Below are 27,056 nucleotides of genomic sequence, written 5' to 3'. Positions count from 1 at the left end.
ATCGATGTAATTGAACGTTTACACAAGAGGTGCATATGGAGGGTCCAGGAGGCATGTTGTGAAAATAAAATAACTTTTTTAATCGCACGGCTGTTTGGCGATTTTCCTTGTTAAATAACGACAGGGATGGCACATTGTACTCGGTATTAACAGACTGATTTCTACACGTGGGAAATTCGTCCATGGCGACAGCGAGAGAAGCAACAGAGATTTATAACTTGTCCATCAATCAGAGGACAAACCCAGGCAAAATCCTAAACCTTATAACGTCTTCATGTTAACAGTCAAACTCACAACAATAACTTATTACCACACATACAGGAGAGGAGTGTTCAAACTTCGGAACTGTAACGCGTATCTTCAAGTACACAGAGACTGACCACATCCTTTCCAAACACTCTGTCTTTTTGTGCATGCAGGGAAGATTATAGTAAAAAAACATATTAAGCCTCGTGAACACAAGGAACTAACAGACCGTCAACAAAGGTAACGCAGCCCTGCACCTAAGCGAAAAGCGCTTTACCTTCCAGACCACCCTTATACGAAAACCAGGCTGACACCTTTTAAGTTCTTACACGCAATATACTTCTCGCAAGATAAAAAAAAGAAACTACCACAATTCTGACAGTCTACTAAAAGAAACCGTCGAGCACTTTTCACTGGCTTGGCGCACCCATCAGTGATGTCTTACACGTTTACGTGTACTGCGTTGGCATGACTACGTTGCATCAACGGCTGCAAATCATTTAATAAGTATCGTTGTGACAGAAAGTAACTAGACTAAAGGAAACACAAATAAAATCACATAAATCAAAGAAGATGAAAATACTTTAGACTGTCGATTTCCACAACAAATCTCCGCTGGGCTAGTGTCGTACAACGAATCATCAGATTAAATTGTGAATCATGAACCTGCAGTTCCGAAAATTTTAACTAGTGTTATTTTGTAAAAATGCCGTTGTTGTTGTGGTTGTGATTAGTCCGAAGACTGGTTTAACGCAGGCCTCCAAGCACTTCTATCCTGTAAGCCTATGCATCTCTCCACAACTTTTGCAACCCTCATGCATCTAAACCTGCTTAGTGTAGTCAACCATTGGTCTTTCTCTCTACAGTTTGTTCCTCTACCTTTCCTGTCATGTTTAAGAAAGTGTCCCATCAACAGATTCCCACTTTTAGTCGTAATTTGCACAAATTTCGTTTCTCCAAACTTCAGTTTAGCACTTCTTCATTAGTTTTACAATCTACCCACACAGTCTGCAACATTCTGCCGTTGGAGCACTTTTGGAAAGCTTCCGCTATCGTCTGATCTGTTTGTCGTCCAGAATTCACTTCCATATAAGGCTACAGTCCACACAAACGCGCGCTGAAAGAGCTTCCTAACACTTAAATTCAAAGTCGATATTAACAGTTTCTTTTTCCTTTTGAGAAACGTTTTTCTGGTTATTGCCAGTCTGCATTTTATACTTTCGCTACTCCTGCCATGGGCGGTCATTTTGCCCAAATAGTGAAATATATTTACTGCTTTTATCGTCTTAGTTACAAATTTCGTTCCCACCGCATCACTATTACCTTTGTTTACTTTCGTTGGCGTTTATCTTTTCATATCTTTTCAAGAGATTATTTATTGTGTTCATTTGATCCTCCAAGTCATTTGTGCTCTCTGACAGAATTACAATGTTATCGGGAATCATCAAAGATTTTGTATTATCTCTAAACTTTAATTCCGTTTCTAAATATCTTCTTTGTTTCCTTTACTGGTTGCTTAATGTACATTTGTGGAAGCTTTCAAATATGTGTTACTCCCTTCTCAACTAGAGTTTCTTGGTCATGTCCCTCTACACGTGTAACAGGAATATGGTTTTCGCACAGGTTAAAGAATAATTTTCGCTCCCTCTACGTCAACACAAATTGATCTTTCCCGGCTGTGTATTTTATTGCTAAATTTCTTAAGAACCCAGATTGATGTTCTCCAGTTCTATAAAACCAATTACCCAAAGTGTACGTTCGAATTTATGCGATGCAACAATAACTGAACTGGTCAAATACTGATTATTTCGTCTAATAAACTCTCGTCTGGAGAATCCGTTATACGGCCATAAATAATTACTTCCCAAAAGCCAACTGTTCAGCGTTCCCTAGTTATTTTCGCGGTCATAATGATCGATATGGCGCAGTGATGGCGATACAGGACTTCCATTTAAAAGAAATGCTGGTCCCTTCGCCTGTTGTCGTTTCCCTGATCGATGCAGGTGAATCCCTCGAGTAGGTTTTTGAATTTCTTAAATTTCCAATCAGCCCATTGTTACCTTGTCCATGTGCCATTGACCTTGTGTTCGTTCGTTAACTGCCTCGACGTTGAGGGCACCGTGAGCTCCAACTACTCTTCGTTTTCGCAGGTGTCTCGCCAGTGGATGGCCGCCCGCGTGCAGCTGGCGGTGCAGACGGCCATCTCGTCGTCCTCGTCGCACGCTGGAGACGGCCCAACGGAGCTGCGGCTTGGACACGTCCAGGGCGAGTTCGCGCTGCTCATATTAGGGCTGGTGCTCTCCGTCATCACTTTCCTTGCAGAGCTGCTTGTTTACAAAATAACTACCAGAAATCTCGTCAGCGTGTATCCAAGGAGAGAACGTCTCTCCCCGAATCGGAAACATCGAAGCTCCAGTTGTCACCAAGACAAGATGTGCGCTTAGTGTTAACGTTTTGGCGTGCATTGAAACTACAGTGCAATGGAAGATTTAGAACGCACGTTCCACAGTAACAACGTTGCCTATCTCCTTCCAGTTAGCACAGCCACCTGTATTTGGTATTATCCCGCTATTTTGTGGTCGAGAATTTTGTCTGGGAATAGATTCATCTATTCCGATAATAAAAAGTTGGACACAAAAGGAATGAATGTACCGGCTTTTACTGACTTAGGTAGCACAGTTCCAGTGAAATTCAAACATACTCAGAAGTAGTTCTTTTTCAGGGGTCTAGTGCTTGCACGTTATTGTCATACATAAATCTAATTCACTTTCACAAACTAACCACTCACATCCACTGATTGTCAATTCGTGAGCATAATTACAGTCTTGCTCGTACAGAAAACGCATCGCGTCAGATGCTCGGGGATTTAAGTTTACAGCACCCACTAGTCACTGCAATGTACGTATATTTTCCCTATTACGGAGCCCACGCGTATATGCACAAGAATAATGGCCTTTAAGCACTTGATCAAAGTTTTTAGCCGCACAACCTCTTTCGTGCTCTGACGAGCGCGCCAAGCTTCCATCACTCTGCAACGTGGATCCCATTTTTCTAACTTTTCGCAGCAACCGCCTCCGCACGCGTGAAGGAGACACCCCACGCTAACGATATGCATCTTACATGTCCATTACTCAAAGTTACTGTATCCCAAGCTTTCAGTATATTACTTTTTTTTGCCTCACACAACAATACAGTCTAAAACTGGTTTAACTTGATTAGTAAAGTCACATCACCGTAATATTCATAATGAACCGGAAATTCGCCGATTAAGTTGTTCAAGAAGTTTTTTGTAATTTTTATATATATGGGACCCATATTCGCACGTTGCTCGTTATGGAATAATGATGAAAAACATGTTTTATTTGGTTTGTTACTCAAATTGCTTTCATTTTGTGAAAAAAACTTCACAGTAATGGAAAGGCCTGCAATGTGCAATCACTAAAACATGTGACACAGAACACAGAATAAGCGCACAATAGTCAGACGACACACGTACACTTTCACTAATATGTGTGAAGTCTGATCTGTGAGTGTACAGTACAGTGCATGACAAAAACAGAACTGTTCCCTTACAGGCTGAAAGGTGCATGTTTTCTCAGCCCTTTCACTTCGTTAAAGTGTCTTTTGTCTTTCTGTGAATCACTGTTTGAGGATTTGCTCTACCCAGTTACAATTTATCGAGGCAAGGTCTTGGCCAACCTTTTTGCTTGATTACTGTGACACACTTAAGTATTTGGTCAGTAGGTTATCTCTCGACCAATAGTATTCGTTCGCGGGTGTTGGGACATGCGGTTCTTGTAGTTTGAAATTAGCAGGCCATATTTCTTGGTCACTTGCTGTTACGACTTTTTATGGTAAAGTCTAAGAGGCACTTTGTATCGTGTTCTGATGTTCTGAAGGATGCTGTCTTTCCATGCTGTTGTGGAGGCATAACAGTGCATAAGGAACCGGGTAGGCCAGACTTCGCGGATGTTGGCTTTTGGACCACATTTTCCTTCTTTGCCACCGTGCTATTGTAAAGTCACATGTGAACTCGGTCCTGAAATGTAAAGTTTTACTTCTGAAGATATCTGAATAAGATGTTGCACAGACGATGTTTGTTTTTGCATGTAAATCTAAATCTTCGAATTGTAGATTGTAATATTTTTAAGAAGCTTTCAAGCTTTCATCTTGTATTTAAAGACAATATATTGCTTGTCAAACTACTTATTGTGAATTCATTTGCCAGAGACATATCACTCTTTGTACGTAACTCCTAGATTGTGCCACGTTGTCTTACCGTCATCTTGTTGCCTTAACATGTAGGTTAACTAAACGATTCATAGTCGCTCAGATGTAGACAGTTCAACTACTGAGGTCTCACTGAGAACTGTCAATAATAATCAGTAGAATTTTTCCTGCATGCTAGCCAGGTCTACGTAGGACTGCGTATACTGCGTTGCTGGCTGCTATTGTGAGACATTGTGCTGAATCTGTGAGCTTCTGCGATATTATCTTCAAAGAGGGAATTTAATTGATCACTTTGATCATCATCGTTTACACATTCGAGGAGAATCATCGCAAAGGTGTATGCTACAGGTGAAAGGCATGTTTAAAGTAACCTGCTTCATTTGTGAATCAGTACACTCGTTGCGCTGTACATTCTAGTTGAATATGCAGTCACATTTCTCTTGATTACGCTGATTATGTGTAAGTTCGTGCTAGGTGAGTACAACCTCTTTAATTAACGAGGCATATCGTGTTATCAAGCTCGCCCTCCGGGTAATTAAAATTACGTGTTCTGTATACCGTAAAAGTATCAGTTATATCACTACTTATGAGCATAGTTTATGCTTGTTCATACACCTAAACACCCTTTCGAATTATTATTCAAAATGTGGACCATCATGGTCACGACAGAGTGTACAGTGACGCATCATCGGCTGCCATACACGCCAAGGATCTGTAGACTTAGGCATACTAACTTCGCGTCTTAGCAACCTCGTCCAGGAATAGTATGAATTGCTCAGAGTCAAGTAAAATACGCTCTTCACATGCCACTAGAAGAAGAAATCCATTGGTGCAATCTCTGGTAGTCGAGTTGGCCATGGAAGAGAACCACTCTGACCAGTCCAATGCTATCTGACGACTCAACAACAAGGCAGCGGAAACTACGGTCCCATGTACCAAAATAATCAGAAAATATTTCCTGAAGAACTTCCGAAATTTCGTCTGTGGGTTTCAAGTTCACCATTTACAGACATTTGGAATTACGTACGAAATATTCCATATTTGAATGGAAGGATCAAGAAAGTAAAGTATTCCGTTTTTTGCAGTAGTCATTCCTCCCATTAAGGAGCTTGTACTGATGTTATATGTATCACGTACCCAAATTCCAGTAGAAAGTAAAAACAGAGGGAGTACTCAACCCAAAACATTGGCGTTTATTCTGGTGATAGGGAACTGTACAACAGTATGTCATACCAAATTTAGGATTCGAATAAGACACCATTCGACCGAGCGTCACCGAATTAAGCCCTAAAGTTCCCATTATGTAGCGGACATGGTGAGTCCGGTGAATTTCAGGCTGTTCACGCTTATCGTGTAACTATTTTTTTAACTTTTTATCACCTAAGCTTAAAGAAAGAACTGATAACCCCCCCCTCCCTAAAATAAAGAGTCTTAAATGTGTTTATTCTAGTTTCATTACGTGTTTGTAGCTGCAGCATTTACAATCATTATCTTCAGGATATTTCAGGCAACAATTATTCACAGAAGATAGTATAAAAGGGCCAAAACATGTGTGATTAACACCGTACTAAACGTGATAGAAATGTGATTTATTCAGAAGAAACATACACCTAGTGTTATAATACAAACATCTGACCTCCAGAACTGCATCTTTGGATATGGTCGAAGCCAGATGTGGACTAGATTGCACTTAAGGTTACTGTATGTTTCAAATTAACTTTCAGAGAGATCTCCGGCTTCAGATGAGCACAGTTAGATGGTTATCGAAAGCACTGAAGTAACGTCCTCATGCTAGGAATCCATCAGGTAAAATTTAATTGCGGCACGGCGAGGGTGATACCGCTCTGCATGAAAAACGTACATCAAGAAAGGTGTGACAGGAAAGAGAAGACGCACATTTCAAGCGCGAATGACCTTATGGTTAATCAGTTGCTTATAACATCAAACTGTGATTTACATTCTGATGGACTATGTAGAAAACATATATAGAAAACATATATGTGAACGACTATTACTATCTGCTACTTTGAAAGTGTATGAAAAATTTTATATGTACGTTAATGCTCTTATATTTTCAGAAAATCACTGCGCCATTATGCGTTGTAAAAATGTTCCAGTTTTACTATTGTTTAATAGTTGAAAACAAATCAATTACACAGATGTTGCTAGCAGCAGAATAAGGAATTACTTTAACTGGAAAAACATAAAAAAAATTTCGTACTTATGGCACAAACTACAGTGAGCTGCTGATTGAATTCTGCCTGAAACACTAAGATCTCAACGTTCCCATATTTTTCGTAATTTTCTTCCTTTCTTTACATTCTCAATTTTGCTTACTAGAGAAAGCGAGCTCTCGTGGAACTGCTTCGAAGGAATTACAAAAGAACCACATGCCTCCTATATTCTGAGTAGCTATGAAATGAGTATTATCAGATGGGAATAATAGTAACTTTCATTCGTACGCTTTAAAACTTTATCACACAAATTTACTGTCCAGCGGACTATAACTAATAGTCACCACCAACTTCGTCCAGTTTGTGGTATACGCAGGATTTGATCGGATATGAAAGTGGCAGCAGTGGGAGCTCCTGATAACCAAATGTTTAAAAAAAATAGTTCTAAGAAAATATCGCCTGTGACACTGGTCCAGGGGTAACAATAAGCCCATGGTATTCCTCCCTGTAGTAAGAGGCGACTAAAAGGAGTATCAAAAGTTTCGGCCTTATGTGAAGGTCCCCTATCGGCTTTGACCTCCATCTTTCTAAATTCTTCCCAAGAGCGAGCCAATTGGGGAAGGGTGCCTTACATGGTGCACTGTATGCGTCGTGCGTTGAGAACTATAGCCGCTTTTCTCGTCGTCGCAATGCTGTCCCGCTCGTTTTCCATCTCTTGGGCATGGATACGTTCCTGGGTGCGATTACCACCATGCACTGTGCAGTGTTGCGTTTTGCTGAGACGACGACCTAGGACATTTTGCACAGCACGGTAGCCAGTCCGTTGTGGTGGGGCCGCCATGTGGCCTGTTGGTTGTAGCCCCCTGACAACATAGGGGTCGCTCTGCTGATAGCCGCGCCATTAACTCCCCACGTATGCCTAGGAGTAGATGCTTATCTCCCTGGGGCATCGGGACTCCCAGAAATGGCCATCCTGCCAGGTGGCTTTTGTTAAGGCTGGGTAGCGCCAGTGGGGAGGACCGTTGGTCGGAGTGGGTGGCATCAGGGTGGATAACTCCCAATGAAGCGTGGTACATCATCTCTCGCTGGTGGACAGCCGCCAGCAGTTTCTAAGCGTTCTCAGACTCAATTTAACGCTCAGAAATACGATCCGAAGACGTTCCCCTCCCTGGCCACACCATGGGAGGAGCGTAACTCTCAGGATGGCAGTGACAGTTATTCGCCGCGGTCCTACTTTGTACGACAGCTGATGGGGTGTCTTTCATGCCCACCAAGCCGCAGTTCCTCGTAGAGCATTTAGAGGACAAGTTTGGGGAGGTGGAGTGCTTGTCCAAAATGCTCTCTGGGTCAGTTCTGATAAAAACGGCATCCTCCCCCGAGTCACGTAGGTTACTTGCTTGTGACAAGTTGGGGGATGTTAACGTTAGCATCACACCACATAAGAGTTTATATATGCCCCAGGGTATTATTTTCCATAGGGAACTACTTTTGCAGTCTGATGACGATCTGCGCCCCAACTTAGAGCGTCGAGGTGTTAATTTCGTCTGGCGCGTTCATCGGGGTCCGAGGGAGAATCATGTTGCTACTGGTGCCTTCATCTTGGCCTTCTAGGGTGATACATTGTCGGAGGAGGTCAAGGTGATGGTCTACCGTTGTGATGTCAAGCCCTATATCGCTCCACACATGCGGTGCATTAAGTGCTGGAAGTTCGGCCATATGTCTTCCCGCAGTACTTCCAGCCTCACATGTCGAGATTGTGGACGCCCATCACATCCCAATACACATGGGCTCCGCCTCCCATTCGTGTCAACTATGGAGAGCATCATTCGCCTTGCTCGCCAGACTGCAGGATCTTACAGAAAGAGCGCAAAATTATAGAATATAAGACCCTGGACCGACTGACCTATACTGAGGCTAAGAGGAAATATGAACGACTATACCCTGTGCGAATGACTTCCTGCTATGCCGCTGCAACGACAACTGTGTTAGCCTTATCCATTCCCAGACTTATAGTCGGATCGCCGAACCGTACAATACCTGCCCCATTTCCCGTAGGGGGCACTATACCCCCCTGTTGCTCCTACGCCACGTACCTCAGGAGCAACACCCCCCCCCCTCCCCCAACCCAATGGGGACGTCCGTTCCCGCTTCTAAGCTGGAGAAGCGTCCAACATCTTTGGCTTCTCACACTCGAAAGGGGTCCGTTGGGCCCTACCTTCCTAGGTTTCCACAACCGTGAAGGCTGACGCCAGACAGTGGCATAAGTGCCCACAACCAGCTGGTCATAGGGCTTTGCGATCCTCCGTCCTACAGACTGTATCGGTAAAGCCCTCCCTGCCTGTGAAACTCAAGGAACAGCGTGAGACATCTAAGAAGAAGAGCTCAAAGCCCAAGGAACTCGCGGTGGCACCCACTCCACCGCAAACAAGCTCTGCATCTGAGGACAAGGTAGAGATTCTGGCGTCCACTGAGGACCTGGATCACGCCAGTCCCTCAGACGCAGTGGATAGCAGTTGCACCCGTACTCAATTGGTGGCAGCAAGTAACCAGGAGGCGTAATCTGCCTACCCACTCCCTTCACGCCTTTCTCGCCTATGGACAATGTCATCCTCCAATGGAACTGCGGCGGTTTCTTCCAATATTTTGATTAGCTCCGACAACTTCTAAGCCTTCACCCTTTTCCTTTGGAGGTGGACAGCTACCGCCCCATCAGCCTCACGAACGTTCTTTACAAGCTGCTCGAACACATGGTGAGCCGGCAGTTGAGTTAGGTACTCGAGTCTCGGGGCCTTATGGCTCTGTCTCTGGGTGGGTTCCATAAAGGCCGCTCTGCCGCCGACAATCTGGTGAGCTTGGAGTCAGCCATCCGTACGGCCTTTGCCCACTGTCAGCATCTCGTCGCTGTCTTTTCTGAGATGTGGAAGGCGTACGATACAACATGGCGCCATCGCATCCTGTCTACGCTTCGTGATTGGTGTCTTCGTGGTCCAATGCCAATTTTCAAACGAAATTTTCTGTCGCATCGTACCTTCCCCATGCAAGTCGTGGCTTCCCATAGTCCCCCCCCCCCCCCACCCCTGAGTTCAGGAGAATGGGGTACTGCAGGGCTCTGTTTTAAGTGTTTGCCTGTTTATAATTGCAATTAATGGCCTCACTGTGGCGATGGGAACGTCTGTCTCAGCTTCCTTGTATGCTGACGACTTCTGCCTCTACTATAGCTCCATTGGCATTGCAGCTGCTGAACGTCAGCTGCAGGGAGCTATCCGCAAGGCACAGTCGTGGGCTGTAGCGCATGGCTTCCAGTTTTTGGCTGCCAAGACCTGTGTTATGCATTTCTGCCAGCCACGCACTGTTCACCCTGAGCCGCGGCTTTATCTTGATGGCGAACCTCTTGCTGTGGTGGAGACACATCAGTTTCTGAGTTTGGTTTTGATGCCCAGTTGAGTTGGCTTCCACATATTCGGCTGCTTAAACAGATGTGTTGGCGGCATCTTAATGCTCTGCAATGCTTGAGCAACACCAACTGGGGCGCCTACCGATCTACCCTCTTATGGCTCTACCAGGCGTTAATCCGTCTGGATTATGGGAGCCTGACTTATGTTTCAGCATCCCCTTATGCATTTCAGGTGCTGGACCCAATCCAACACAGCGGAATCGGACTGGCCACTGGTGCTTTCCAGACCAGCCCAGTGAACAGCATACCTGTGGAGGCAGTTGTCCCTCCACTGCAGTTACAGCGCCAACATTTACTGGCCACTTATTCTACACATGTTCGTAGCATGCCCGGGCATCCAATTTATTGTCTCCTGTTCTCTCAGTCTGTCGTCCATATCCCAGAACGTCGGCCCCGGTCAGGTTGCATGGTCGTGGTCTATGTCAGAGAGCTTCTCTCCAGGCTTGGGGTTATCCCTCTTCCACCTCCTTTCCAGGCCCCCCTGAGTACACCCCCATGGTGTGTGCCCCTCCCTTGCGTTTGGCTTGAATTGGCACAAGGCCAGAAAGACTCACTCCCTCTGGAGGCCTTCTGTCGCCGCTTTCTTTCCGCCCTTCCAAAGTATTAGGTCTCTGGCATTGTTTACTGATGGTTCAATGGTTGCTGGTCGTGTCGGTTATGCTCTCACTCTAGGGGACCATTACAAACAACACTCATTGCCAGCTGGCTGCAGCGTTTTCACTGCTGAGCTGGTCGCCATCTTTTGTGCCCTAGGGTAAATCGGCTCCTGCTCAGTTGAGTCCTTCGTTATCTGTTGCGACTCCCTGAGCAGTTTACGAGCTATCGACCAGTGCTTCCCTCACTCTCATCTGGTGATGGCTGTCCAGGAGTCCCTCCATGCTCTTGCCCATTGCGGCCACTCTGTGGTATTTGTGTGGACCCCTGGTCATGTTGGCATCCCGACCAATGAACATGTTGACCGCCTGGCCAAACAGACCACCAGTGAACCAACTCTGGAAATTGGTCTCCAGGAGACTGATTTGTGAGCAGTCTTACGCCGCAAAGTTTTTGCGCCTTGGGACGCTGAATGGCGCGATCTGACCACACCCAATAAACTCAGTGCTATCAATGAGACGACGACTGTGTGGCGGTCATCCATACAAGCCACTAACAGGGACTCTGTTGTCCTTTGTCCGCTCTGTATTGGCCACTCCCAGCTGACGCACAGATATTTACTGAGTCGTCAGGACCCGCCTCTATGTCACTGCGGGGTGGCTTTGACATTGGCCCACATTTTGTTGGCCTGTCCCCTTTTTGCTGTGTTCAGGCAGACATTTGCGCTTCCTGATACACTCCCTGCCCTTTTAACAGATGACACTGCGATGGCAGGCTTATTTTGCCTTTTATTCCAGTAGGGGGCTTTTATCACTTAATTTAAATATTTGTCTTTTTTTGTGTTGAGTCTGGCCTTAGGCCTAGGGATTTAGACTGAGTTTTTAATGTGTTTCTCGATGGTTGGCTTTTCTTTTTTGTCCCTATGTTCGGCCAACCAGTGTCACACTCTGTGTGATTATAATTTCTTTTGTATTGGTCTCCATCTAAGTCTTTCTTGTCCTGTGTTGTCTCTTCTGAACTCCAATGGTTGTTTTTATTCTTTACAGGTGTTTCACGTTCGTGAAAGAGGGACCGATGGCCCCAGCAGTCTCGTCCCTTCAATCCCACAAATCATCCAACTCTTATGCCAAGGCGTGAGCCATTTGCTTTACCGTAGTTTACCGGCAACTTTTTGAGCAGCCGAGTAAGTAGGGAGCTGTAATCAGAGGGTCCTGGGATAGCGTATGTATACGAAACGCCTTTTTGTTTTTAATTTTTACTTTACTGACACTGCAAATAAACCGAAATAGTGCCCAGGATATTGTACTTATTGATATTTTCATTAAAGGCGTGAAGGGAAAGGCTAAGGGATATTTGGAGTGCAGATAAATTTCTAAGAAAGAGACTGAGATTAAAGCATGAAGGACTTCCTATTCTGTTGGTTTCATTCTCTGATCGAGCAGCGATCGGCAGCTGAGTGTACGCTGCGATGCTTGTTTTTAGCGTCAACTAAACTATTTGATCACAAAGCTTCAAAAATGCTCTTATCTCACCGTGAAAGAAATAGAAATCACATTCCGAGAAGACTATACCGAAATACGTTCTGTTCTGCATCAACAGCTATCGTCACAATTATTTGGCGAAATGATGCGTTACGTGTGCTTTCTGTGAAACTGTGCAATGCGAGAGAACCTTTTATGAATGTAAAACAAGTTCGTTTTTCTGTTGAACCTTTAAAAAGGACAAATAATTTTAAAAATGCGGCGTTTATAACGAAAGCAAAATGCCGAGAATATTTTGCCTAACCTGTTTTTATGATGAATCGCCCCAGGACGTGTAAAACTGCGACGGTAAGATAATAAAAGTATCTATTTTTACATACTAACCTCCTATGTACGCCTTACAATACCTTATTCGAAATTTATTTGCAATACCAAAGTTTTCTTTGCCTTTCCTCTTCATGTATTTTATAAAATAATTAATAAATGCAGTATTCTGAGCATTATTTAGATTTATTTGGAGTATCAGTAAGGTAAAACCTAAATATAAAACAAACTTCCACATAGGGACTACTCGATGGATTACCTTCGTGTACGCTTCCCGCTGTGCCAATAGCTGCTTGGAAACGACACTGACATAAATGACTAATCCCTTCTCAGACTCGCACCAAAAAACCATTTTTTTCTGAACGCTTGGATATCTGGAGCCACCAAGTCTGTTACTTTCGTTTCCGCCCAAGTCCTGCATGTACCAAATATTGTGACGAAATCGATGTAGAGGAGGAGATGCGGTCAGCTCGTGAATGAATTAAATTCGCTTTGTGCTGCATATCCCCTGAGTTAACACAGAAAATAGTGACTTGTGATAACATCGACAAAAAAGTAACGCAAGAGTGACTTATAAGCGTCCACTGTCGTTGACAAACACCTCCAAAGAGGAAATTAGAATTGCTTATCACATGCAACGTCTAGTCATATATTCCGGTGCAAATATTGGGAGTAATCCGATAGTCATTAGATCAGATCTGGAATTAAAAGAACGTAAAATACAGTGAGACCATAATACTGATCACCAGCACAGTTTAAAAGTAAGGGTAAAGACAGACAGAGGATCAAAGGGTAATTGAAATGAGATTTCTTTCCCATTGTAGCCATGCTTTGACGGCCTTAAGCCGTAATTATAAAAAAGTATAAGTAGTTCAATTAAAATATTTAAGTATTGGTTATAAAAAGGAATGCAGTATAATCCTAAGAGAGAAGGGGTAGGAATTCGTTTCTTGTATTAATCTATAACCAATAAAAAGAATAGTTTCTCGCTCTCATTTTGTTCAAGATTATTCTCTTAGCTCATTTTGTTCAGTTACCTCGTTTCCTCATGCAATGTTCATTTTGGATCAGTGTCAGCTCGTCTGAGCATATGAATCTTGAGTTATGAAATATATTAGATGAAAAGGATCTGAAAACTCTAATTTCTAAAAAAAATACCCTACCTATGTTTTGAAGACATAATATGAAGAATAGTCAACTAAGAAAGCCTTTCAGTTTTATTTATCTTCCAATTCACGACTGGTTTTGTGAAAAATCAGTTTAATCAACTTTAAAAGATTCATTTTGAAGCACCATTGAGAAAAGATAACCGTTAAATCGCTTCTTAATGCTTTACAGCACTAATCCATTGTTCAACAAGCACCCAAATTAACTACCAGCCTATCGTCTGAGGTTGCTGTAGCCAGCAAGCACTGAAATATTTTTTTCTGCGTATAAGTTCTGTTTATATCTAATCGGCAAAAAGAGTGGATGTATACGTTAGTTTACATATCTTAAATGATACTATTGGACATTTATTTTAGTAGCTGTTCTGCTATACAAGCTACAACTTCTCATCTGCAAAACAGCAAAACATAGTTTTTACGTTTCTGCTTATTATGCTTTTTCATTCGGAAATGAACATGTATCTCGTTTTTCGCTTGTAACTTACGGTTTTGATAATTGGGTGCTTTCTCATATGTTACTGGCGATGTGAACAGGCAGATTTAGTGGCCTATGGTCGCTTGACACTGCACTTTCACCGATTTATTTTCAAAAGTCACTAAGGTTCGAAAGCCATATGTCTATTGATAACCTTTACCAAACCACCAACATACTACTTAGCCAAACACAAACAAACTCTGCTACAGACCGTATACAAATACATTGAAAACGGATGTCTAAAGAACTCAAGTGACTTAATAGAAAAAATAAGAAATGAAAACATACCAAACACAGCTACATTGATTTTATTTGACATAATTTCCATGTACACACACATCCCACCAGAAGAAACCATCAACATCATGGAAAGAAACCTTCAACTAACATACAAACATACAAAAAATATCAGCCATCCTCAGGCTCGTCACAGAGCAAAACTACTTCACATTCAACAACAGTTTTTACTCTCAACAAGATGGATTACCTATTGGATCCTCAATCAGTGACCTCATAGTTAACATTTTCCTCAATCAGATAGAAAAACAAATCTTTAGCAAAACAGTAATACCAAAACAGTACAAAATATATTGTTACAGATATGCAGAGGACATAATCTACTAAATAGATGAACCACAGCCTTGCACAGAAGAACTTCATGACAACATAAACTCCATCCACCCACATATACAGTTCACTATTGAAATACAAACAGATGAAAAACTTATTTTCTTAGATCTCACCAGACGCAAAACAAACAAAGAACATGAATTCATATTCTACAGAAAACCCACTATTACCATCACGATTATACCTAACCAATCCAACCACCCCATAACTCACAAAGAAGCCAGCTTCAGATATTTACTGCACAGACTAAATAAAATAACCATGAACAAACACGATTACACACACGAACTGAACACAATGAAACACATTGCATAGGAGAATGGGTATGATACAAAGAGAATAGCCAAAATAAATCACAAAATACAAAAACAAACATCTCAGAACCATGAGACACACACAGAAACGAACACAACACACAACAAATCAGCAGACAGTAATCAACAAATGGCACATAATGACTTACAACAACAAAGTCACACACAGGGTGGGTAATAAACTAAAGAAACTAGGCCTCAACAAATCATACCGAACCAACAACATAATGCAAAGCATACTTTGAAGAAATACCAGCAACATTGACAAATACAGCCAGTCCAGTATATTCCAACTTACTTGCAACTGTTGTCAATCTGTATACGTGGGCCAAACATGCAGCAATTTCTGAACCAGGTACATAGAACACCTCAGAGCACCAAAAAGCAGTAGCTCTCACCCAAAATTTGCAGACCACCTGATAGCACACAATCACCACCCAACAAACATTGAAACGGACTTACACATACTTAAAACTAGGAACAGCTTATACCAAAAATTAACTATACTAGGAAACTGTCTTATCCAAAAATCAGTAGCCCAAGAAAAGAAAGTACTCAATGAATATACACCACTGTACAATAAAACCCTCTTCGCAACAGCTGAATAATTATACAAATAACGCTCACAACAAAGCAACTTATGAAAAAAATATTTCTCCCTCCCTCTCTTTTCACCTCTCTGTCTCTTTCTCTCTCTCTACCCCACTCCTAGAAACACACACACAAGTGGTATGTTGGCACTTTGGTTAAGTTTATCAATGAACCTATGGGTATTCCAGGTTTGTGAACCTTATTCAATTTTGAAAATAAATCGGTGAAAGTGCTGTGTCAAGTGACCACAGGCCCTTAAATCTGCCTATTCACATCGCCAGCAACATATGAGAAAGCACCACGATGTCATAACCCTGAGTTACACGCGAAAAACGAGATATATATATATATATATATATTAATTTCCGAATGAAGATGCATAATAAACAGAAAAGTGAAAACTACGTTTTGCTGTTTTGCAGATGAGAAGTTGTAGCTTGTATAGCACAATTGCTACCAAAATAAACGTCTAATAGGATCATGTAGGGTATGTAAACTAATGTATACATCCATTCTTTTTGCCAATTAAATATAAACAGAACTTTGACATAATGTTATTATCAACACATAGTGTATCAGGTCGTTAATAAGTATCTCAACCGTGAACTATGAACAATTATTCATTCACAATTGTAAATATTGCGTATCAACAATTTTACAGTTAAAAATATGAAAAAGGAACTCACTGAAGGCAGCACAAACTGAGAAGCAAAATAGAAAAAAGAAATAAAATGTGTCTTGTATAAGGCGGAATTCCTCTTCCCATTTCGTAACAAGCACAGACATAACAAGAAGAACCGCAACACCACAAGGTGACTACTAGTGCTAGAAGTTAGCAAGAAAGAAGCCACATAAACACATCAAACTCTTAATATGGTTATCAGTAAAATCCGGTTGCCGGGAGTCGGGTCGTGTGAACTTGCATAGTCCCAGCTGCTCATTAAAACTGCGAGACCGAGAAAGGCAGCAAATGATAAATCCTTATGTATTATAAGCGAACGTTATGGTAAAATTAAATAAGGTTAAATTTGTGGGTGATTTCGTAGAATACAGTTGGTGAAATCCAGTGCACTCAGCCGCCACTTGTGGCAGCTCCAACTGCTCTATCCTCCCTGGTCATCGAGTAAAGCTGAGACTGAATTGGCAGATACAACATTCCACGCTACTTCAAATGTATGAGCTCGTCAGCAGTGAAGGCTGGCATGTGGTGAGGTGCCAGTACCAAGTGTCCACATGTTTTCAGTAGACTAAAGATCTGGAGCATCTGGAGGGCAGGGCCAAAGTCCAACGCCTTGTATTTCTAAGTACTTCAGCACAGCAGAAGCATCATGCAGTATTGCTTTATCTTATTGAAGGATAACCCCACGGAGATTGCGAAGGTAGTGCACTGTCACTGGCCATAACACAAGAAAAATGTCACACTTGCTGTCCACATTATAAGCTATGAAGACTGGTACCCAATGGCACACTATACCATCGTGTGCTGCGCCCATATAAATATTACGAATGCAAACTGCAACTTTCTTTCTCCTCGGTGTCGGGAGAAACGCATACGTCCATCGTGGTGCTGAACCGAGAACCGAGATTCATCTGGAAGGATGACGTGGTACCCCTACTATGTTTAGTGTACCTTTGTGTCCACAAGTGTCAGCCATCAGTAGTCGTACCGCAGCCGTCAATGGTGCTCTAGACGTCGCACTACCAAGCAAGCCCATTTCCTGACTGAAGGTAAGTGAAGTGGTCGTCTGTTTCACATGGCAAGCAGGTAATACGCCTGTTCTCTCTGGCGGAAGACGCGTGTGGCTACATGCGGTAATGGCCTTGCTGACGCCATCGATTCAATAAACGCATCACAGTCGTGAGGTCATGACAGACCGCTAGCACTATTGTCGCCGAAAGATAATCCATAGTCTCGATAGGGAATAATAACCTTGCCTGCCGCAGAGGAGCTCTGACACGACATGGAAGACGTTCCTTCTCCTTACACAAGGCCTCAATACGATCGTGCCCTTACCAACCGACGTACAAATGCGGTTTCTGAATAAGAAATCTTTCCTTACATAATAAATTTAGAAGCCAAGTCAAAATATTTTCTTAAGAAAACACTTTTGCTTCTTTTATACTGCGTTCCGCGAATGCGTGCGTACATTTGGTATTACTGCGGTGACGTGGGTCACACTTGACCTTTATCACAATAAAAGTGAAGCCGCAGTGACAGCGTAAAGATGTCCGCTCATCTAACAGTTTGCACGAACGAAGAACCAAACGGCAGTGATACGGTTTTCTTGGTCAGGAGTGAAAGGGGTTTAAATTCATAGTAGCCTGTTACTATAGGGAGGGAACAGTACATTGCCGCTGTCAAGTGTTTTAGAGCGAATCGAGAAATTCAAAAGCTGCCGCAGTAACGTCGCACAGACTGCTAGCAGGGTGACCGTCAAAGTCCGAAGCGGCTGGCAAAATGCTGCAGGGTCAATTGATGGTTTTAAACAATATGCAGGTTATTATCGATGGCGTAGGGTCTGCATCGAGTATCATACATGGTTCTGCCTACACCATAAACCACGATGAACTTGACTTCAGTATGGCAAACTTTGTTCGTTATGGGTGTCACGGCAACTCTCTGAAGAACACAAACTCAAACGTCTCGAGATCTGCCAACGGTACTCGACCGTTATAACAGGTAAGGTGATTCGCTTTTGGAAACAACAGTGACCTGTGATAAAACGTGGGCTCACCACTATGAGCTAGAACCAAAACGCCAGAGTACATGGTGGAAGCACCCCGAATCACCAGTGAAGAAAAAATTGAAGTCTTCGGAATCTTCGAGTGGTTATACTAATGGTGTTTCGGGACGCAGAAGGATCCACACTGGAAAATTACATGGAGAAGGGGAAAACCATCAACAGACTGTCACTCTGCTCTGTTGACTAACAAACTTAAATCAGAAATTCGCAACAAACGACGTGGCCTATTGTCATGGAAAGTGTTGCTCTTGCACGATAACGCCCGTCCTCGTACGGCCCGCCTTACCCTTGAAACCCTCCAGACATTGTGTTTCGAGCTGCTGGAACATCTACTTCGCAGTCCTGTCTTGCTCTCTGAGATTTTCTAGTGCCTGGACCGCTGAAAGAAGCTTTGTGATGTCACCGATTTCCTCAGACACAGAGGTGCAAGAAGCGGTGCATCCGTAGCTTTACAACCAACCAAAAACCCTTCTTTTCAGCTGGAATACACAAGCTTGTTTACAGCTGCACCAACTGTGTTTCAAATAATGGAGACTATATTGAAAAATAATTTGTATTTTTAAAGTAAATAAAGTATTTTATGAAAAGTCCGCATAATTTTGGACTTCTCCTCACAGCATTATACTACTTACTTTTTGCAATTCCGCGCAAATGCTAATAATTTGTATCTCAAAGAATGTAGTATATTTAATGACTTTTTACTCTTTTATGGTTTGCAGTTATAATGCCGGCAGTGTATAATGGCATGGTAAACGTGTGCTGAGTCATAGCTCAAGGAAACGGTTCTGCCGCTGTGCCTTACCACTGGCCAATGTTTTCTTAAATGTTACGACACCATGCTGAGAGGAAATGCGTAATGACGACAATCGTGGAAATTCCCAGCGCACAGCTTTATGTATGTGACACCTTCATATTATTATGTGAATAACAAAGTCTGTGCCACTGTTAAAATTTCGCCGCTTCGGCTACAGCCTTCATCAGATCTCTGCAATTAGACGAATATAGTGACGGGAATTTGTTATACAACAAATAAGTACAAAAGACGAAAAATTGAAAAGCAAAAAGGGCTGAAAAATATTTTTAAAAGTTTACTGATCAAAAATCTTGGAACTTGCAGAGAACCACACAGTGTCAGTATTGAAACCTATGCGTAATCGGAGCGTCGACATAGAGGTGGCTCCAGAATTTTTACAAAATATTGAAGTTCTAGTTTCCAGTTGGCGCTAGTGGGGGTGACGCTGCCTTCAAATTTTATTTTATTATTTATATTTTTCTTTCAATTCATCCTTACGAAAAGGTTGTCTATTTAAAATAAAATTATAAAACACAATTTCAGTGAGTATTTGTTTTTCAGTTGGCGCCAAATAACACAAGTAGAATTTATGAAACTGACAAAAAGTATGCATTTAATCTGCTAAGCATTAGTATCTGTATTACAGTAGCATGAACTTCAGTATTACATAGGTTTTGCATTTGACAAGATAACTGCTATTTACCCGAAAATTAACTTCACCTTCGAGCTAGAAAAAATAAAAGGATAACCTCTATTGTAATTAGTAACAACGACGGTAGGCCCAAAGCCCATGTACATAGAGAAGCAAGAAACAACAAACACCGATGTGATCTATGATTCACATAATCGTCAAGTTACGATTAGGTGAAGGCGAAATTGGAAATGAAAGTGAAGTAATTCTGCAAGTACGTCGTGCAAATGGTTACAGGAATAGTGACCTCAAGATTTTTGAGATAAATACAGAAAAAGCTGACGACCAGCGTTAAAGTTTAGTTGTTCGCATTCGGCAAGCTCACAGCTTCGAAGAAGCTCATGTCACCGGAGTAGTGACTCAGGGAAGTATAAAATAAACTGCTACGATTGTGAATAGTTTTGTACAGAATAGACGCACTGGAAACTGCACGGATGATGGACTTTGAACGCTGAAGCATAATTGAGGCCAGGAAACAGGAAGTACGGAAGTATTGGACAGAGCCCCTGAGCCCCAAAAGGGTATGGCTTGTCTATACTGCAGGAGTTAGAAAATGTTATCCATAAAAACAGAGGTCTCCAAACAATTTTGGATTAACAGAGCAAGTTTAGACCTAAAAGGTTTTTGATTTTATTTCGAGAACAGCTGGTGTGAGACGCGCTGACTGTGGCGTGTTCTACTGTTGACTGCGTCGCACCCAGCCTTGCGTCTGCTAGGCCGGCGGAGTTCTCGCAGGAGTGCCAATAGCGGCCATCTTCCTGGAGCAAGTTGCTGCCTCTTCTGAAAGACAGGACCGTTTTCCAAGATCATTTAATATTCTATTTTATTCTCATAATCTGTTTTAAAGTTATACTCAATATATTCATTTGCTATGTCTTAGCTCGTAGGGATGGGTTTTTTATTTGTCAGGCACGAGTAAGTATAACAGCAAATTCTATTTTTGCAATACCAACATCTTACCAAAATAAAGTGTATTCAACAGTGAAGTTCATGTGGTTTTATAGGCTGAGGGTTTTTTCTCCGGCTCCATACAACTAGATCTGCTAGTGTCCTCCCAAGCAGCTGTTCGCTTGTTGCTGCTTCCTACACTGGTAGATGTACTCCCCTATGCTTTGAGTCCGTACCTGTTCGAGTGTGTAGTTTGCTTGCGTCGTCGAGAATTTCTTCTCTGTGTTATTCTGTGTCATCGAGACACATGTTCCTACAAACGTAAACTTGACACAAAAGGCTTTGTGTACCATTTGAAATATTTATTCGAATTTATGTATTCGGCAAACCAAGCAATGACCTCCACAATCCTTTAAAATTAATTAAGATATAATAACGTTGTTGTGACACATTATTTGTACTCCGAGATAATATTTCTGTTCTTCTATACCTTTTTAACAGCTAGTAGTTTCCAGACACCATCTTTGTTTACAAAATACGAACGTTTACATGTCATGTGTTATGACACAGAAAGGAGCGTGTGATCCCTGCAGGTATTCTATTTTAACTGTTTTAATTTTCACCTTTAGATATATGTTTTTAGTTTTTAGTCAGTACCCTCCTCATAACCACGTTCTGAAATAAAGGTTTTGTTTCCCTACTAGACAATGCCACATGTTACCCAAAATCGTACCACAGCACGCACACATGTCATACTATCACTTGAAAATCCACCTGCTGGTGGAGATTTAATCCTCCGAGACGCATTTTGGTTATAAATAAGCAGTAACCGGTATCAAAAATCCTGTTGTCGCATTCGATATCAGTAACAGTCAAAGTAAAGGATAACAAAAAGAGTGCATGTAAAGTTTCTTCCGTGAGTCATCTGCGTGATCGAGACGCTCTTCCTTGCCTTATTTGCGTCATCGAGACTTTTGCTGCGTGTGAGCGTGTGTGTGCATCGTCACTGATGTCGTCTCCCCCTTGAGCCGCCGCCGGTGCTGCTGCCAACACCGCCGCCAACGACGTCATCCATTCATCACACATCAACCGCTCTCTGGCTGACGCTGCTGCCCTCTCCATCGCCATCTCCACCTGCTTTCGCGGCCACCGCGTAACACCTGACGTAGCTCCCTCCATCCCTGTCACTTTGAAGATATTCCCATCGTTCATAACTCAATGACAACTTTTCCTCGTCGTCTCAGCGCAACTTCGGCCACTGATCACACCGAACAATGCTGATCATCCCTGTCCAACATCGCGGATCATCCCACGAATATACCTCTCGTTCTCCTGCTCCGTCACTACATGGAACATGCTCTGTAACACAGCCAGCTCCGGCATCCGTCCTTCCTTATCTACGGCATCCACTCGCAACACAGAGGTAACGTATGCATCTCTTCCCATCCCCATCTCTCCAGCCCACTGAGCCACAGTTGCCACAGATTATATCAAAAGTATAACTCCCTCAACTCCCCCAGCACCCACCCCACCATGAACCATTGGACCTTGCCGCCCGTTGGTGAGTAGGCCTGCGTGAGCCAGCGATACGGATAGCCGTACCACAATGGAGAGGTATCAGTTGAGAGGCCAGATAAACGTGTGGTTACTGAAGAGGGACAGCTGCCTTTTCAGTAGTTGAAAGGGCAACAGTCTGGATGACCGACTCATCTGGCCTTTTAACATCATCCAAAACGGCCTTGCTGTGCTGGTACTGCGAACGACTGGAAGTGAGAGGAAACTACAGCCGTAATTTTTACCGAGGGCGTGCAGCTTTACGGTATGAATAAATTATGTTGGCGTCCTCTTGGGTAAAATATTTCGGAGATAAACTAGTCCCCCACTCGGATTTCCGTGCGGGGGCTACTCATCAGGACGTCGTTATCAGGAAAAAGAATACTGGCGTTCTACGGATCGGATAATAGAATGTCAGATGCCTTAATCAGGCAGGTAAGGTTAGATAATTTAAAAAGGGAAATGGAAAGGTTAAAGTTAGGTACAGTCGTCGTAATTTGTGAAGTCCTGTGGCATGAGGAAGAAGACTTTTGGCCAGGTGAATACGGGGCTATAAACACAAAATCAAACAGGGCTAATGCAGGAGTAGGTTTAATAATAAATAAAAAAAATAGGAATGCGGATGACCTACTACGAGACCATCGTGCGTGCATAACTGTAGCCAAGATAAACACGAAATCCACCGCTACCACAGTAGTATACGTTTATACGCCAACTAGCTCGGAAGATGAAGAGGTTGAAGAAATGTATGATGTAATAAAAGATATTATTCAGGTAGGTAACAGAGACTAAAATTTAGTAGTAATGGGGGAGTGTAATTCCATTGTAGGAAAGGGAGGAGAAGTAAACGTAGTAGGTGAATATGGACTGGGGATAAGGAATGAAAGAGGAAGCCGCCTGGTAAAATTTTGCACAGAACATAACGTAATCACAGTAATCACAGCTAACAAATTGTTCAAATGGCTCCAAGCAGTATGGGACTTGACATCTGACGTCATCAGACCCCTAGACTTAGAACTACTTAAACCTAAGTTACCTAAGGACATCACACACATCCATGCGAGAGGAAGGATTCGAATCTGCGACCGTAGCAGCAGCGCGGTTCCGGACTGAAGCACCTAGAACCGCTTGGCCACAACGGCCGGCGCAGCTGACATTTGGTTTAAGAATCAAGAAAGAAAGTTATGTTTGTGGTAGAGGCCTAGAGACACTGCATGGTTTCAGGTAGATTATCTGATGGTAAGCCATAGATTTAGGTACCTGGTTCTTAATTGTAAGACATTTACAGAGAGGAGACGTGAACTGTGACCACAATTTATTGCTTATGAACTAGAGATTAAAATCGAAGAAGTTGCAGAAAAGTAGGAATTTAAGAAGAAGGGACCTGGATCGACTGAAAGAACCAGAGCTTGTTGAGGGTTTCAGAGGGAGCACTAGGAAAGAATTACAGTAGAAGAAGAATGGGTAGCTTTGAGAGATTTAATAGCGAAGACAGCAGAGGGCTAGTAGACATCCTTCGGTATTAGAACAAATATTGAATTTAATTGCAGAAAGGAGTAAATATAGAAGTGCATTAAATGAAGCACGCGAAAAGTAATACAAACGTCTTGAGAATGAGATCGATAGTAAGTGCAAAATTGCTTAGCAGGGATGGCTAGAGGACAAATTTAAAGATGTAGCAGTGTATATTACTGGGGGTAAGGTAGATACTACCCACAGGAAAATTAAAGAGACCTGTGAAGAAAAGAGAACCACCTTTATGAATATCAAGAGGTCAGGAGGAAAACCTGTCCTAAGCAAATAAGGGAAAACAGAAAGGTGGAAGGAGTATATAGTGGTCTACACACGGGCGATGTACTTGACAGTATTATGGAAATGGAAGAGGACGTAGATGAAGATGAAATGGTATATATTATACCGCGTAAAAAATTTGACAGAGCACAGAAATACCTAAGTTGAAACAAGTCCCTGGGAGTAGACAACATTCCATTAGAACTACTGCAGTCTCAACTGCCCACAATGCAAAGGCTAAAATTTTCTTAAACAGCCCTAAACTTTGAATCTCTCATATCTTCAACCCCAGCAATGACTCTCACCCCACTTATTCTGCAAAATGCAATGCCACACCTCATTCCGCCAAACCTGAACTCAATTACACTGATAATTCCTACAATTCCGTCCAATTTCTGCTGAAAACATCATACATTTCATAACAATGCCCCACAAAACAATCTATCCAACATCCATACGCCCTTCAATAAATCTCGTTTGCTGCCTACTCCATCTTCCATCTCAACACCCACAACCAAGTCCACTTCCTCCTCACTTGCCTCAACAACCATCTAGTCTTAATCCACACACACCATTCTCAAGCTTTTAATGGGGGGCATGACAGCACTTCACTATCCTTTATCACAACATTTGCTCCATAGCTAACAATATCTTTTCATACATGCCCTGTTCTGACACAATGTCCACACCTTCGTCGTTAATTAAAAGTCCCCCCAACCCTATCACACCAACTGAAACTCTCCCTATAACCTCCACTCCTTCTCTGTCAAGAACGGCAGTGCAAGTGGCTGTCACAAGAACATCCCACTCAGCCACAACCATTATACAACACGCTCACTGATACCTTATCCTTGCCCTCCTCTTCCAAATCCTAACAACTACCTGTGGCATCACCTACATCCAACCTAATGACCACATCTCCTTATACTTCCTCATCCACACAGACCGAACCTTTTCCACCTATATTATTGGCGCTGAACTCAGAAAATGGTTAAAATGGCTCCGAGCACTATGGGACTCAACTGCTGTGGTCATCAGTCCCCTAGAACTCAGAACTACTTAAACCTAACTAACCTAAGGACATCACACACATCCATGCCCAAGGCAGGATTCGAACCTGCGACCGTAACAGTCGCACGGTTCCGGACTGCGCGCCTAGAACCTCGAGACCACCGCGGCCGGCGCTGAACTCAGCATCAATAGTATATCCTACGCACAACTGCAATGGTGGTGTCGGTTTACAGGCTCCAAAAAAGGTGACATTGTTCCCGTCCCACATTATACCTGTCCTGAAAGTAATGCAGCCCCAGATGTTGTCTGAGCATCTACCAACTACCTTGTACAACTCACTGCTGAAGTCTTCCACCACACTGGAAGCGGTCACCTGCCTGTATTCCTCACTGTCTTCTACATACAATCTCATCCTTATACATCCCATCCTATTCTTGATCGAACAGTTAATCAAGACTACTCCCAAGCCAACTAAAATGTCTACTTGGAATCCGTAGAAGCTCAGACTGCAATCCACCTCCTGAACTTCCAGCAACTTGACAATATCCCTCATGCTACATCCTTCCTGCAACAGACCTTGTCAGATGCTGTATCCACCCACCTTCTTACCAATACCATAATTATATCCCTAATGAACCTTATTAGGATTACTCCCTATTTCCTACCATCCATATAGGCACAAACACCACTATCCCACATATGGCTCTCAGCTTCCAGTACTTGGACAAAACACACCACTATTAGAAGTAAATGCAAGATTCGTAGCATATGGCATAAACGAAACATTCAACCAAAACTCAACACCACCTCTAGTCATAAATGCATTAGCTACCAACACATCAAAGAAAGCCCTACGTAGCCACCCCTACAGCCCTTTACATCAGTATCCTCTACACAGATTGCTATTCTCAACTGCAGAAACCTCCAAAAGCCTAAGTTTTTTTTCTTTCAAACCACACAAACCTCCTCCTACTGCCCATCCACCCGAACTCGGTGTGACCTCGGTGTTTAGCAAGGTCTTCGAATCCATCCTCTCCTGCTGCATCCATAAACACCTGAAACAGCATTACATCCTTCCTCTTAATCAGTGTGGCTATCCTATTCCGCCAGCTGAGCACAAATAAATCTGCAGTTTTTGTCTCCCTCTACCTCAAGAACTTCTAAAACAATATTTGTGCATTCTGGTCTCCTCTTCCTTTCTCCAGACATACGCACTTCGAATCAACTCCATCTCTCCTCTTTTTAATCACTTCTGCACTGATATGCCCAAACCGAATGCTGATGATACTGGTTTCCCTGACCTCTACTCTGCACTTCAGAAATCCCAAACATCCTTTCAAATCCACCTCACCTCAATCATTTTACCTCCTGTTGTAACCAATGTGTCCTCGAGATCTAACTTTCCAAAGCCCAGGTAGTAATTACAGGACCAACTGCCGGCACCATCAGTCTCTATGACTCTTACCTTACCAACTGTGACCGTCCTATCCAGTTAACCAATATATTAAAATATCTTTCACTAACCCTGGATTGGAAAGTATTGCAGAAACCTCACACAATAAACATTCAACAGAAAACAGACAATAGACTAAAATTACACTACTAACAGGTTGAACTTGGGGATTATACTTGTCCACTATTCTTCACACATACAAAACTCTGATCTGACCCACCCTCTGCTATACCAATGTTGCACTGATATTGGCCCCACCAAAGTCTCAATAGTCCCTCTAAATCCTAGAACGACATGCACACCATCTAGCTTTCTGCATCGGTTCATTTTCCCACTCACAGATACTGTACCACCTCATCACATTCTCACCCTTCTTCACTGACATCAGAAACCTTCGTGTCTCTTATACTATCCACGAACTAGATTCCATTAATTCGGTTGTCTCCCCTCTG

At 42.7% G+C, this 27,056-nt stretch overlaps 1 protein-coding gene across 1 annotated transcript in view; it reads left to right on the top strand.

The window, feature by feature from the left end:
• Positions 1 to 27,056, top strand: part of LOC126336051 (uncharacterized) — a 278,199-nt gene that overhangs the window by 95,639 nt on the left and 155,504 nt on the right. Inside the window, exon 6 of the mRNA XM_049999530.1 lies at positions 2,397 to 2,603. Within this exon, the coding sequence (XP_049855487.1) occupies positions 2,397 to 2,603 (207 nt within the window). The remainder of the gene's footprint in view (positions 1 to 2,396; positions 2,604 to 27,056) is intronic.

Source organism: Schistocerca gregaria, chromosome 2 (assembly GCF_023897955.1).
Source record: "Schistocerca gregaria isolate iqSchGreg1 chromosome 2, iqSchGreg1.2, whole genome shotgun sequence".
Taxonomy (NCBI): domain Eukaryota; kingdom Metazoa; phylum Arthropoda; class Insecta; order Orthoptera; family Acrididae; genus Schistocerca; species Schistocerca gregaria.
The sequence above is the reverse complement of the archived record's forward strand: the minus strand, read 5'-3'. Positions and strand labels throughout refer to the sequence as shown.